The 15,335-nt window shown below is 37.7% G+C and overlaps 3 protein-coding genes across 3 annotated transcripts; 1 reads left to right on the top strand and 2 right to left on the bottom strand.

Moving 5' to 3' along the window:
• Positions 1 to 377: 377 nt before the first annotated feature.
• LOC113234361 lies at positions 378 to 965 on the top strand. Its single transcript, XM_026469667.1, has one exon. It carries the CDS (start codon positions 378 to 380, stop codon positions 963 to 965), a length of 588 nt encoding a protein of 195 aa, XP_026325452.1.
• A 997-nt stretch (positions 966 to 1,962) lies between these two features.
• Positions 1,963 to 12,601, bottom strand: LOC113234360 (enhancer of mRNA-decapping protein 4-like). Its single transcript, XM_026469666.1, has 4 exons — positions 12,598 to 12,601; positions 11,687 to 11,999; positions 8,907 to 9,087; positions 1,963 to 2,133 (listed from the first exon to the last, which is right to left on the bottom strand). The coding sequence occupies exons 1-4, from the start codon at positions 12,599 to 12,601 to the stop codon at positions 1,963 to 1,965; spliced, it is 669 nt and encodes a 222-aa protein (XP_026325451.1).
• A 9-nt stretch (positions 12,602 to 12,610) lies between these two features.
• LOC113234362 lies at positions 12,611 to 14,250 on the bottom strand. Its single transcript, XM_026469668.1, has 2 exons — positions 14,026 to 14,250; positions 12,611 to 12,895 (listed from the first exon to the last, which is right to left on the bottom strand). Exons 1-2 carry the CDS (start codon positions 14,197 to 14,199, stop codon positions 12,620 to 12,622), a joined length of 450 nt encoding a protein of 149 aa, XP_026325453.1. The 5' UTR covers positions 14,200 to 14,250; the 3' UTR covers positions 12,611 to 12,619.
• Positions 14,251 to 15,335: the final 1,085 nt, after the last annotated feature.

The raw sequence follows: 15,335 nt of genomic DNA, 5'->3' as shown, positions 1-15,335 counted from the left end.
GCGTCGCAAGTGCACTTGGAATCGGCAAAAGAACGGTACACACCATCATACAAGAAAAATATGGGCCTTCCGGCTCTCAAGAAAACGTATTACATACGCCTAGAAAGAGGAAGAAAAGCAAGCCTGTAACAGGTATCGACACGTTCGATGCAGACGCTATTCGTAACCATGTTTATACATATTATACTAGACACGAGTACCCTACTGTGAGTAAATTGTTGGTATCACTTCGAGAGCTTGGCTTATTTACTGGGAGTGCTACCTCACTGATTACAATTTTGAAAAAAATTGGTTTTAAATACAAGAAGTCTGACAAAAGAAATATTATGATGGAAAGACATGATTTAATATTACAAAGAGTTTCATTTTTGAGAGAAATGAATAAAATTACAAATTGGGATAATGTTGTGTTTATCGATGAGACTTGGTTGAACTCAAACCACACAGTACCACAATCATGGACCGACGACACTAAAGCATCCAGCTCGAAAGTGCCAATGGGAAAAGGTGGTCGCCTCATAATTTGCCATGCTGGATCAGCCGGGGGAGGTTTCGTTAATAATGCTTTACTAGCATTTGAATCAAAAAGTACAAAAGAATATCACGAAGAAATGGACGCAAACAAATTTAAAGAGTGGTTTAAAACTTTACTTCAGAACCTCCCCGAACAATGTACAATAATTATGGACAATGCATCGTATCATTCGGTTCAAATAGATCGAGCGCCGACTCAGGCAAATAAAAAGGCTGATTTGGTGGCATGGCTACAGAGGAATGGTGTCGAAGCTGACATGGAGCTATTGAAAGTGGAATTGTTAAGATTAGTGCGAGAGCATAGACCTACAAAACTTAGGTATGAAATTGATGAATTGGCACTTGAGCATGGACATAAAATTATAAGGACACCGCCGTACCACTGTCAATACAATGCTATTGAGTTGATTTGGGCTCAAATTAAAGGTTAATATTTTTGCATTTAATACTGTTATTTTAAATTCGTATATATTAAGACTTATTTTGTACTAGTAGCATATTTTAATAAAGTACAAATGTAAAGAGGTAACATATAAACTTTCGAATTTGTAATATCACTGTGAAGGAACATTACTATTTTACAACAGTGTTTTTTTTTTACAGGCTACGCAGGACGTAATAATACTAAGCCACCGTTCTCCACAAAAAAAATGATGACTTTATTAAAGGAAGCATGTACTAAAGTAACAAAGGAAGACTGGAGAAAGGTGGTGGAAAAAACTAGAAAACTAATAAAAGAAGATTTTGACAGAGATGTTAATATTGATAATTTAATTGAAAACGAGTTAATTATATGGACTGGTGAAACTAGCTCAACAGATGGTTTTGGTTCATCTTCCGATGACGTTGATAAATAAAAAATTCCAATAAGGAGGTCTTTTGTTTTACTTCAGAATTTTGTTATTTACGTACAGGTTATCCTCGTGAACTATGCTAATGTATAACTACAATACAACAACAAGTACAGGTTGCCGTTGTGCTCACTTAAAATACTTACTTATTATTTCTATTAAACTGTATAACGTTTAAATAAATGTTGATTGATATATCTAGAACTGAAAAGCAATGAACAGAAAAAATAACCTAAACGATTACAAACTCCTAAAATTTTTAATCGATTTCTCGTGAGAATCGTTTAAACTGGTTACCGATATTGCAGTTCACATCACTATTTACGTTGCGATGACATGTGTCAAATATGATCTATTATTTTGTGACGACTATAGTGTTGAATTTTGTCAAAGAGTATCAGCACCGTAGTATCGTGGACAGACGTGACAGATTGATTACATAGTTATTTATATTTCATTTATTAAGATTATTAAATATCACGATATTGTTTTTTTCTTGTTATTATTTGTGACGCGCTTTGTCTACGTGTACGTTTATTTGTATTACTTATATCCTTGTAAAAACAAATTTTGTATACTAACATTCTTTGGTGCCGGTCTGGAAGGCCTGATTGATCTGGCGGAATATCTGCGCGTGCGCCTTCTCCATGACGGGTACGACGCTCTCGAAGAGCGCCGCGCGGAACGAGTCGCGCACCATCTCCGACAGCGACTTGGCGATAGACGTGCTCAGACGCTCCATGACGGTCTGGAACGTTACACATGGGTTATTTTACAAACTGTAATACCCAGTGGTTCTAGGTAGGCAAGACGATTCCATAATTGTCAAAAAAGGCCATAGCTTAAAAAGTTAACAAATAATGAAACTCAAAACGAAATATAAAGGGTTTTTCATCAAGAACTTTGTTTTGTAAATCAAAATAAAATAATAAATTTAGATGACAATGCTTGCAATTTTTATCGTATTGAAAAAAGTATGAATGAATATCTGATAAATGTCCACCACGACTACAGTTACAGATATCGATTCTTTCATCAAAGTTTTTAATCACTTTTTGACAAAATGGTGGGTCTCTTTCGGTTAATCACTTCACGAATTTTGAGTTTGAGGGCTGCAATCGATTCGATTGGCTCCGTATAGTCTGTCTTTAACATAACCCCATAAAAAATAATCCAGCGGTATTAAATCACACGATCGAGCTGGACACTTAACGGCTGAAATTCGTGAAATTATGTGATCGGGAAATTTGGTTTGCAATAAATCAATTGTTTCAGTGGCTGTGCAACTTGTGCTGTTGACACTGGGCCGTTTTTTTTTTCGAAAATTCGCCTGGAAATAATAATAATTAAAAAAAATCATTTACCGTAACTTACAATTAACAATTACATATTTGAACTATGATCCCCATACTAGGCTACGCCCGTCTCGTGGGAAGCAAATCAGGTAAGATTAACCGAATAACAAAGCGGCTTATAGCAACAAGAATTAATTTAAAAGGGAGTAATATACAAAAAATAACAAAAAGAAATGCTTATTTGAAAAACAATAAGCAATCACCTAAGACATAACTAATTTTAAGTTGCTTATAATGCGGTTACGGTCAATGGATTACGCTATCGAGAGATGTTAACAACTCAACTCTGGCCTATTATTGATGATATGGGTGATATCCATGTGGTTTCACCAAGACAGTGTCACAAATCACACAGCCACCGAAACAATGAATTTATTGCAAACCAAATCTCCCAATCGCAGTATTTCACGAAATTCAGCCATCTAGATCATGCGATTTATCACCGCTCAAAGAAGAACAAAACAGGGGGTCGATTCAGAGCCTTACGATAACTCTGTTGTCGACCGATTCGATTAGATATCGTACGATTTTTTATATTTTTAGAAACCGAACCGAAATGACGTCACATCCGTAGATTACTCGAGCTTCTCGGCCGGAAAAGGCTACAAACATTATTCAGACACACAGTTATCGGTTGAAAGTTGCCGTTGTCCTATTGTTTACAAAATAAGAATGTAATATGGAAATCTCGTATTATTTGAAATAAAGTCTGGATTTTGTTCAATTTTATTAATTTATTTTAATGCTAGAGTAATCATACCTATATTTAAGATTTTTAAAGTCTTATTAATGCATATAAAAGGATTTTAATTTTTCTTACAATCTATTTCACCGAGTAACTCCGTATACGTTGTTAACCGACTTAAAAAAAAAGGAGGAGGTTCTCAATTCGTCTGCATGTTTGTTTTTGTATGTATGTTACTCGATAACTCCGCCGTTTGTGAACCAATTTTGATGATTCTTTTTTTGTTGGAAAGAAGGTTTCTCAGATGTGGTCCTATTTAAATTTCAAGAAAATATTTCACCTCTAAGGGTGGCAAACTAGGGGATGAATGACTTTTGGGGTCGGTTTTTTTAACCGGAGGTTAGGTTATTGAATAACGATATCGTATCCGAACCCGAATAAACGTTTAACTCGAATGTTCTGAATAGCTCGGAAAGCGCCCTTCGATTCGAGAACGTTATCCAATAGAACGATTCGGTTAAAACATTGCTTATGATAAAACCATATAAGTGACATTTTCCACAAAAAATCTCCAAATTACGTACGTATTGTAAGATAAATCACCATCTTTCAGCGGATAGAACTCTTATTAAGTTTATAGCTTTTTTATTATTGAGTTTCACGTGCAGAAAAATAGTGATTTTCTTACCATAGCTATATAAATCACGTGAGGCGCACTATAAGTTTCCGGAATGAATAAGAAAGAAATACTACAAATGATCAGAAATGAATTTATTGTTTCTCAAAATATTCTCCGTTAGCGTTAACGTTTTTTTTCATACTAATGAACCAATTTTGAAAACATTTATGCCACTCCTCTGTGACAATCTCTAAAACATATTTTTCATACTCTGTCGAAGAGTATGCCCAGGTGATGAAAATCGTTAACCGCGTAATTGGTTCTTAATTTTTGGAAATAAATAAAAGTCACAAGGTACCAGTTCGGGACTGTTTGTGGGATGGCTCATAAGGTCAACGTTGGTCACCTTCAAAAATTCATTTATCTGTCTGGCCGTGTGAGAACTGGCATAATCGTGGTGCAAGATGGTACGGCGTTTACGGTTATTTTTACGGAGTTTGTCAATAACTTCCGGCAAAGAAATGTCGGTCGTGTACCAATCACTATTCACGGTACTGTTGCGAATGATGGAAAAGTTCCAATGAAGAGAACTCCGTTGGAAAATATTTTTATATGTTTTTACGACACAACCACAACGAAAACGTAACAAAGGTCGTAATTTATATTTTTTTTACTTATTTAATATTGATTTATATTTGGTGCCATAGAAAAGTGCGAGGAGAAAAATATATATAGTATGTCGGCACAAAAGTTTAATGGATTCAACGACGTTGACGAGTTTTTGAATCAATTTGAGACCATTAGTACATTAAATAATTGGTCTGATGTGCAGAAGAAATACGTGTTTGCATTGTATTTGGAGGGGCCAGCTCTACAATGGTACAAAACGTATTTTTCTTCATACATGACGTATGATGTGATTGCACAGAAGCTGAGAGAGGAATTTCCCTCACAGATAGATTACGCCCGTGAATTTTATTATAGGCGACAGGGGCCTAATGAATCGCTGATAAGTTATTTTTATAGTTTAGATGAGTTAGCGATGAAAGCGAATATTCAAGATGTTCAGTTTATTAAGCATTTTTTGAAGTCTTTGTTACCCAATTTTAAATGGATGCTGGCTACCAATTTGTATTTATCTAAAGAGGAGTTGAGGAAAACAATTATCCAAGTAGATGATGTATTTAATCACAGCTATAATGTGAGACAAGATATTGTATTGCCAGTAGAGCATTCTTGCTGTTGGCAAACACAGGATGTCTCTGCACCGATAATTAGACCCGAGTCTAAGCAGTCGGAATATTTAGTGCCACAAGCACCAATCGTGCAGCAGGATACGCCAAGTCAAGGGTATTCACGAGCACATAGTAGTGGATCTTCGCCGGGATCTCCTCAGCGTGATTGTCACAAAAGCGCAACTGAACATGTAGAAAATTTGTCTACATTTGATAGGTCTAGCGTAGATAGGGCACCTTTTATATCTGTTTTTATTAATGATGTATGTTGCGAGGCGTTGATGGATACTAATGCTTCAAATTCAGTTATTTCTCGTTATTTTGCGGAAAGGTTGCAGTTGCGTATCGATGATAGTCCAAGTTTTCCATTACGCACAGTGGGTGCAACGCCAATAAATGTGCAGTCGTCCACCAAAGTGTCGTTAATGATTAATGGAAGGGAATATCCTTCGAAGTTGCTGGTTGTAGACGATCTTGAAAAATATTTGGTTCTGGGTCGAGATGTTTTGGAAAAGTGTAATCTCGAGTTGTCAAAAGTGGAAATTGACAATAAAATTTCTTCTTCTAAGTCCATGATAGATATTGGACCAAAGAAAGAAAAGTCTCCTTTGAAAACCGTATCAAAAAGTTTGGATGGCTTCTCGGTTTTGCCAGAGATGATATGTAATGGTTTATGTGAGAGATTTAATAGGACGCTGTTAGGAATGTTAGCGAAATATATAGGAAGCGAACAAAGGAATTGGTGTAGCATGTTACCATTGGTGTGTTTTGCTTATAATTCTAGCAAACATAGCAGTACCGGGGTGTCACCATATATGGTATTGTTCGGTAGGGAATCCTTATGTGCGTCAGATATGGAATTAGGGATTAATTGTGTCAATGTTGCGGAGAACCTGCAAGATAAAATTGCAAAACAAGCAGCGTTGATTGATGTAGTTAAGGAACGAATAGTGAGGGCGCAGATAAAACAGAAGCGAAATTATGATAAGAAGGCAAAAATGGTTTTGTATCAGCCAGGGGACTTGATAATGTTATATTGTCCTAGGAGAATTTCTAATAGGAGTATGAAATTAGCTAGATTATTTAAAGGGCCATATAGAGTAATAGGTCGATTAAGTAGGGTTAATTATATTGTAAGAAAAGTAGATGTAAATAGGAATAGATTGTGTAGGCAGGATCTAGTCCATGTGAATAGGATGAAAAAGTTCTTTAGGAGATAATTTAATGTTTTCTTGTTTTCTATTAGGTTAATTAATCGTTTATGTTTTCTTTTCATGTGGAACCACATTGACGTTATGAGGAATATTTGGAGAAAAATTAATATTTTCCTGTACATGCAGACTTGGAAGGAAGGGAGGAGAAGATACACTATCAAATAGATAACATTTACTTTTGTTTTTCTTATATATTTTTTTAAATTTGATAGATATATTATCCTGTATGTGCGAATAGTTCCTGCTCATCCCTCCAGTTGATCAAGGACTGTCTGCATTCTGGGAAAATATATTTATTTAATTAATTAGACGTCTTTCATATGGGATATATCCCCATCCCATATGTATGTTAGGACATGTAGTTAGGATATGTTGTTAGCGTTATATGTGGGTTGGTTCTTGTTGTTTAAGGATATTAAGAGGACTGTTTCGTAACCCTACGCCAAAATTATGTAAAAAAGTGAAATAAAGTATAAAATTGAAGATTATTATAGTTTGAGTTTATAGAAATGCCTCTCGCAATGCATCTGAGCTACAGCCCTCTATTATAGTACAAATATTGTAAAAAAAAAAGCAACAATAGGTACGTGTCCAGTTTTATTTAAAAAAAAGCAGCAATCGTCCGCTTAGAGGCACTTTGCACGCGTGCCACTTTGGTTGGTTTCGGCTCATCTCGAAAGCTCGATTGCTGCTTTGTTTTGGGATCGTAACTATAAATCCATGTTTCGTCACCTGTTACTATGTCCCACACTAAATTTGACGCCCCTTCGTTGAACCTGGTAAGCATGGCATTGCACCAAGTGACGCGATCGGTTTTTTGACCCTCAGTCAAATTGTGTGGGATCCACCGAGAGCACAGCTTTTTCACACCCAAATGTTTGTGTAGTACTGATTGTATTTGACTCTTGCCTATGCCTAAAAATGCCCGAATCTCATGGTATGTGACATGCTTGTCTGTTTTGATCATACGGCGCACAGCATCGATGTTTTTGTTGTTCACAGCAGTGGACGGGCTACCATCACGAAATTCGTCACTGAGATTCACATGACTGCGTTTAAATTCCGCAAATCAGCTATAAATAGTCGTTTTGCAGGGTACTTCATCGCTAAAGGCAGTTCGAAGTCGAGCGAAGCTCCGCTGAGCTGTTAAATTGCACTTAAAGTCGAAGAAAATCATATTAAAAATGTTCACGAGTTAAATCCATGGTGATGTAGACAACCAATTTCTAAAATGATGCCACAATGTAAAAACAAGTGGCAGTCAGATGAAATAAACTGTATTCTACAGCCAAAGAGTTCCATTTTCAAATGTTGTGATTACTTTTTAAATATTGTGTATGTAAGTGGCCAGTTCCGGAAACTTATAGTGTGTCCTATGTAAAGACTTTATGTTTAAAATGTCAATTATGTGGTTTTACCTTTAAACATACTACGATATTGGGTTTTATTTTCTTATTACCTGTGTAACAAATATCGATACTGATAAATTTCCACAAAATATTTATGATTAATTAGGTCACGTAGTGGGCGAAGTTTGTCAAAAAGTTTATAGGCAATGGTTAAGTGGCTTATAGCAACATAACCACATTAAAATGCTTCCTTTATAAAAATGAATTACGGCATTATTGAAACATTATGTACTTAGTTACATATCGCACAGCTATTACAATAGTGTTGTAACTCAAAATATGTGAAATTCACGATTATACTCCTGCTGAACGTAAAATGTTTAGTCTCTACGCGTCAATACAACCATCATTGGAATATTGCGAGAAACAATTAAAAGACATCCATTTAACTCAATATGAGGCAAACTATTTGTGAGCTAGTTCTGGACAAAACAGCCCTTACTAAAAATATGAAATTGTTATTTCCCTTGTATTTTGACATTTAAACTATTGTTTAAATGCCTGTAATAAATGTTAATCTGTACATACATTTAAATAATCTTTCACGGGAAGTGAGTAATTCGTTTTTCATCGATTCTAAAAAAATGCAGCCTTTGAGTTCATACACTTGTTGCGAACGCAACAGAATTTTTGTAATAAAATTTAATATAACTTTCAAATCTGTAACTAAACGCTTTTCAAGGGCACGTTACGTAAGCGTCTATTTTGAACCAATCAACTAACACCACATACATGTTATTTCATCCCTAACACAATTTAACGAACTGTTTATATGAACTCAAAAAGGTCAAAAGAGACGTTCACGTTTGAAATGTACTTCTATAAGAAACCACCACTGTTTAGCGATCAAAGGCACTGCTCCTGTAAACCAGCTACCCATTGCTAATATATTACAGTCAACTTAAATCGTCTTTGAATTTTACGAGCTCGTCGAGATCCTCATCGTCTTCTACTTGGGTCTGGCGGCTGCAACTACTGTGTTAAGAGTCCGGTATGACAATTACCTTGCTGGTGGCCAGCTTGTCGATGTTGTCGCGCAGCAGGTGGTCGGTGGCCGTGAGCTTGGAGGCCAGCTCGTGCTGCAGCGCGGCGGCCAGCGGCTCCAGCGCGCGCGCCGCGCCCAGCCCGGCCGCGGCCGCGGCGCGCGACCCCGCCGCCTCGCCGGCGCGCGCGATTCGCTCCCAGCTGGAGGTTACATGGTTCTGGGTCTAAGCACAGCCCGGACACTCCGTACGACGGTCGGAAGCCCTTTACCTACTACGCAAATGTGTGAAGTGGCAGGGTTCACCGATCACTTTCTTTTACGTGGTCAGAGCCGAATCTGTTGTCTATAATCATTGACTTACAAATAAATGGACGACGGGTCTAATACAAAAACCATGAAAAAAATGTCCCAAGTCAACCTATTTAAACTTAGTGATATGTAAAGGAATATGAAAAAGCTAAAACGTTGAATTTAAATTGTAATGTCATCGCAGTGCTGCCTAATTTTGCTTGCTTTGCTGTCAGTCGAACAAACGAAGACTAAAGCGTGAATGACGCTCTGTATACGATTTTAACGCCCTATAAGTTCGGACACTTTTTAGCGCGGCCCCGACATCCATATAATTGTAAGTCAATGTCTATAATCCTATTAATAGAATCCTAATAATTACTCTTGTTTATTACGTATTTATATCAATTATATTTTTCATTAATTCAGTGGGTATTAGAATAATCCTGAAGGTTTATGTAAATACAAAAAAAAATTAAACCACCTACAATGTTATAAATTGCGTGTCCAACTTTATAATTACTTAGTTAGGTAATAATTATATTCACTACCTCTTTATCGGCAATATAAATTGAAAATTCGAGAACCCTTGTCTACTAATTTACTTCTCACTATATTGATATGACAAAATTTGTATTATATATTACTCTGCACTAAATAAATGTAGAAAACAATAACTGAATGAGTCTCAGACATACGTTTTTTTATTTACCTCGTTTCATCTTTAGGTACTTTATAAATATAAACTGGGATTATCTTCATAACTAGATATTTATTTTGTTTTTCACATATTCGCTTATGGAGGCTACTTCTAGATCTGCCAAGATGTTCTTCTTTTTTTTATCATATTTTTTAAAATATATTCTATACACAAATCTATATTCATTCAGCCAGTACTTCTACTCATAGAGTAGAGCCTAGACTACAATATACAACCCGTTATAAACAGTAACGAAAAATGATGTTATATACTAACGTACAAGTTTCGTAATGAATAAATGAAAACTACACTCCCGGACACATAATTCGAGCCACCTCGCATCAGTATTAAATGCCTTAAGTTTAAACACTGTTCGATTGATCAAGATAGTTGATCAATCGATCAGTGTTCTTTAGATTCTAGTTTCAAAATTGCGTAGGATAGTTCCTACGCAATTTGGAAACAAGAATATTAAAAGTCTTTTCCATAAGTCCTTTTAGAAAATTCGGACTTTCAAAACCGGGGGAAATCTTTTCTTCGTTGATACTATGATATAGTGGCTCGAATTATGTGTCCGGGAGTATATATTCAAATATCAAAGCCGTCTCAGCGCGATAAGGCTCGCCGACAGCTTAGTTGTCGTTCTGTCAATGTGCGGAGCGTGGTGCGGTATCTAAAGCTAGGGAGGGGCGGAGTGTGACCGTTCTCGTTACTGTTTGGTCTCTGGTCTAATGGAGCAACCGCTTATGCCTCTTTAGTACATTGTATATTAAGGACAGTAAATAGTTTATTAGAAGCCCGAATCTGGAGGCTGAGGGCTTTAATAAGTCGAGGGTTTGTGATTTTTGCCGCCCGTGCTACATACAATGTTTTTCATTACATCTGCGAGAAAATAGATGCAAATATAATTTATACTTTCTGAGAATAAATACCGCTTCACAACACAGCATTTACGGATTTTAAACAGATTGCCAGCTATTCTTAGATAGACAATGAAGAAAAATGTTATAATAGGCACAGACGCACGCAGCTACAATGTTTTAGATATAAAATAAATAATTTCCAAATTCTGAAAATACTGCAGAATTTTAATTCACAAATGTTGAATTTTTTTATACGTCAAATTTAAGCGAAATATGCGTTCAGGTTTTTCGAGAATTAAAACTTTTTGCTTAATCTTGACGTAAAAAACCCATAGGACGATAATGTAATGAAAAAACCTGTGGGCGTAATTTAAGACGTTATGGTCGACTTTGCCTGCATGTCATGACACTGTTTACAAGCAAGTGTGGTCAAAAGTTAAAATGTACCGGTTGAAAAACCGTAAAAAGGAATAATTTGTTAGCGTTACAATACATTATCGACTACGTCAAGAAAGGAAAGTTGATCGCTGCTTTTGTGTGCAATTTGGTAACTTTAGAAATCTAATCAATGCAAGTACTGTGTTGTAGCAGCAGTTGCAGGCTTTTTTACGACATTTCTATACGGATATATAGTAGCAGTAGAGCTCCTTGAGAAAGAGTGTGTCCAGGAAAGTACTGCCACCTTTCCTATTTCTACCGCCAAGGGGTCACGTGAGCATTACTGCGTTCCAGCTTTGAAGGGTAAGGGTGCAATTACAGGTACTGGGGATTTTTCAACTAACGTGTCAGGGTGACGGCCGCAGTGGCAGTGTCCCTCGAGATCTTTACGATTTAAAGCTCTGAGCGGCACTGTAACGGTTATGGACATTCAAAAAAAACAAGCACAATAAAAACACAATAGCGAATATTGAACGAGGATCCCGAAAAGTAAACGAAGAGGTGGCTCACCCGTCCTGCAGCGCGCTCTCGATGGCGGCAGTGGTCCGGGCGGCGTGCTGCGCCAGCGCGTCGTCCAGCAGCTTCCGCGGCGCCTGCACGTCCTGGCGCAGGGCGCGCAGGTCCCGCGACTGCTGCAGCAGCAGGTCGCACAGCTTGTCCAGCTTGTGCTCCAGCGCCTCCAGCCGCAGGCGCTCGCCGGCCGAGGGGGCGGCGCCCGCGCCCGGCCCGAGCCCCTCCTCGCTGCCCGCGCGCTCCACTGCGAAGCGCGCCCGCGAGTTACGACGGCAAAGCGGGGCCAGAGCTCCTTTCGAGCAAGCCTCCGCTGGCAATCGATACTCGATTTAATTATTATCATACATGCATGAAGTCGTAGTCCGGTTGATAGGGACTCGCGAGAGGAATAAATGTGGGCCGTACAAATATTTCTCCCGGCACGGGAATCGAACCCGGGACCTCTGCGTGGCAAGGTATCCGTTCGACCACGGAGGCAGTTAACTACTATTCATTCGTAACGCAGATAATCCTAAGAATAATAAGTAATACTACGGATTGCCCTTTATAAATACATTTATTCACATTATCGCCGTAGGGCCCCTTTAAATTACACTCTTGTAACTGCCGCGCCTCTACTAATTTTCATACAATACAGCAGAAGTGCTTAGTTTGCGCCGTACGTGTGCCAACAGTACGTGAAGTTCCACATACTTGAGCTAAATCCGCCATTTTTGTTTCGTACGTTATGGTCGTGTCAATTACTTCGCGCAAAATCTACCGTGACGGGTTAAAAATATAAGTAGAAACTCCACTTATATTACTCTTAATACCCTTTCGTGTGAAACTGATCTCTCATGGATTTTCGTCATCCAAATTAGCAGAGCTGTATAATATAAATAACCTTTAAATAATAATTGATCTTTTACGCATAATGGATAATTTTGATTATTACTGTATAAGATCTAGTGACTCACCAGCGGACACGTTAAGGGAGTTATTAAGTGACTGGCTGCTAGACTTGTCGCTGGAGGCCTTCCGTTGGTTGGCTTCTGTGATCTGCGCGAGAGATATCTGCGGCCACGAGGTGTCGCTGCCGCTGTGCGTCAGTTTGCCGCCAGACGTCTCAGCGAACAAAGTGCCGCCGCCGTAAACGGGGTCTGTGCCGTTCTGTATTACTGATGACGAATCTTCTTCTGCTACAGGCGTTTGGCTCGACTCGTCCTCCTTCAAAGTATGTTAGTAATATATTGATAGGTTTCCGCGATTGTTAGACATTCGAAATGATACTATTTTATCGGATCTAAATCGCGTATATTATACTTTCGAACCCTTTACAGGTACCATGGTCATGGCTGATACCAAATACAGAATAGAATATAAACCGCTTATTGCAACGCCACAACACAAAAATACGCAGAAATAAAAATTGACAAAGCAAAAGTACAACAAAAAAGAAAATATAACGAAGCATACAAATTAAATTTTTAGTAGCCAAAATAATTTTATTATTGACATTGAATCACTTACAGTCAAATAATAGTTTTATTCCATAGGTCCAATTTTTACACTTGAAAATGTTATTTTTTAGACTACTGTTCGTTCACTGTGCTCTCTTCTCTGAGAAGAACGAGCAAGAAAAAAGAGATTGCTCTTTTCAAATAAACTTAAATGCTATGGGAATACACTTTGAATAATATTTGCGTGGAATCCAGACTCATGTTGTCTTTCCATACATCTTTATCTAAGATATAGTCTTTTGTAATATGACTTTTCAATTAAAATACTTTTAATGTAAGTTTTAAACTTAGGAAATAATAATCTTAATATATGCTTCGGGATCTTATTGTAAAAACGTATAGTTCCCCATAAAAGAATCGTTTACCTTAGGTAAGCGAAATGGTACCATGAGTTTGGACTTGGTTCTAAATAAGGTTAATATTATGGATATCCTCTTTCTTAATGAAATTATGTATATTTTTACGGGCATACTAAATATTTGAGTAAATGTACTGTGATGCCACAGTCATGATACCAGTAATTACAGCAAAGTGGCTGTGGCGTGTTCAAAATGATCCAGGCAATGGCAGAGCCGAAATTAGGCTTTGACGCTGGTTGTCAGTGGACATAGGCGATTTAGATGTGAAAAAAATAGTTTCATTTTCAATGTTAGTAACAGTTGACAGTCTTTAAGAGACCGGTGGTAGTCCACGGTTGTTTCGCGACTCACAAGTTGACATCTTTAAACTTACGTAGATTGTCATCTTTAATATAAACGTCTGTAGTTTCTATGGTCAGTAATAGCGATAGGGAATGACTATTTATTGTGTTGACGTCACTTGCTAAATAAAGCTTACCAGATGTGGTTTGTAAATGTCGTCATTGTGCGACATGATCTGCTGGACTTCGCGGCTGGGGCTGGAACCGCCTGAGGTCAGCTTGCCGTCGTCTCTCGGGTCCCTCACGTCGCGAGGCTCGCACAAGGCACCTAGTCCCGCGTTGAGGGACACGCGCGTCGAGGACGAGCCCATGTCGGGAGTGGCAGAGAGAGGAGGGTCGTCTTCGTCGCGTTTGCCAGGTGAGCTGAAATCGATAACACTTTTTAAACTCTCACTGCATTACTTTATGTGCCTTATTCCAGCGGGACCATGGTCGAGTTTTTGAAATTTGACTAGTCAGGTAAAAAGTCGCCATTTCGACTAAATCTAAGTCGCAAAAAAACTAGGTTTGGTCGGTCCACCGTTCAAAAATTAGGGTCGTTATCATTATCATTGACTTACAATTATATGGACGTCGGGTCCGCGCTAAAAAGTGTCCGCACTTGTAAGGCGCTAAAATCGTATACAGAGCGCCAAACTCCGCTTTAGTCTTCATTTGTTCGACTGACAGCGCGATACTGCGATGACATTACAATTTAAATTTCGAATAGGTTGACTTGGGACATTTTTTTCCGTGGTTTTTGTATTAGACCCGTCGTCCATTTATTTGTAAGTCAATGGTCGTTATCATAAATCGGTTGTATCTTTTTTTTGAGAGGCCGTGGTAGGTAGGAGGTAAATGTAGGTCAAACCATTATTTACTTATTTATTCATTTGCATTAAGCTAACAAGAGGACTACAGTCTTTTTTAGATGGATTGTTAAATGAACACCAGTACAATTAATATTTTTAACCGACTTTCAAAAAAGGAGGAGGTTCTCAATTCGACTGTTTTTTTTGCATGTGAGTTACGCGATAACTCCGGTATTTGTGAACCGATTTTCATGATTCTTTTTTTGTTGGAAAGAGGGTACCTCCATAGTGGTCCCATTTCATTTTGAAGAAAATCATCCACCTCTAAGGGTGGCAGATCACGCATGAACATTAATTTTTATAAATAGCGCCTAAATTTTACTTAAGGAGCAATTATTTTGATGGTTGGTTTTACTATTCTCCAATTCAAGGCGTTTTTCTCTCTCAATATACTTTGAGTAGTGAGAATCGATTTTTATTATCTCCAGTGTCAAGTCCTGTATAGTGGCGAACTATACAGGATATATATTTTAAAAAAACTTGGCAAATAGATATAATTCCACGTACTTTTGAGGTCGGTTTTTTTAGTACTCTGTACTGATTAAATTTATAATGTTAACTTTAGTAAATGAATTATAATTATTATATAGTATAGT

Source organism: Hyposmocoma kahamanoa, unplaced genomic scaffold (assembly GCF_003589595.1).
Source record: "Hyposmocoma kahamanoa isolate Upper Pololo Valley unplaced genomic scaffold, ASM358959v1 83618, whole genome shotgun sequence".
Classification (NCBI taxonomy): Eukaryota; Metazoa; Arthropoda; class Insecta; order Lepidoptera; family Cosmopterigidae; genus Hyposmocoma; species Hyposmocoma kahamanoa.
Note: the sequence above shows the minus strand (reverse complement) of the source record. Positions and strands in the feature narration are given on the sequence as shown.

Coding starts and splice junctions, on each gene's coding strand:
- LOC113234360 (XM_026469666.1), bottom strand. Junction 9,088..11,686: donor GAGAGCGCGCTGCAGGACGG/GTGAGCCACCTC, acceptor TGTAACCTCCAG/CTGGGAGCGAATCGCGCGCG. Junction 2,134..8,906: donor ACAAGCTGGCCACCAGCAAG/GTAATTGTCATA, acceptor GTAACGTTCCAG/ACCGTCATGGAGCGTCTGAG.
- LOC113234362 (XM_026469668.1), bottom strand. CDS start 14,199: ATGGGCTCGTCCTCGACGCGCGTGTCCCTCAACGCGGGACTAGGTGCC. Junction 12,896..14,025: donor ACATTTACAAACCACATCTG/GTAAGCTTTATT, acceptor CATACTTTGAAG/GAGGACGAGTCGAGCCAAAC.
- LOC113234361 (XM_026469667.1), top strand. CDS start 378: ATGAATAAAATTACAAATTGGGATAATGTTGTGTTTATCGATGAGACT.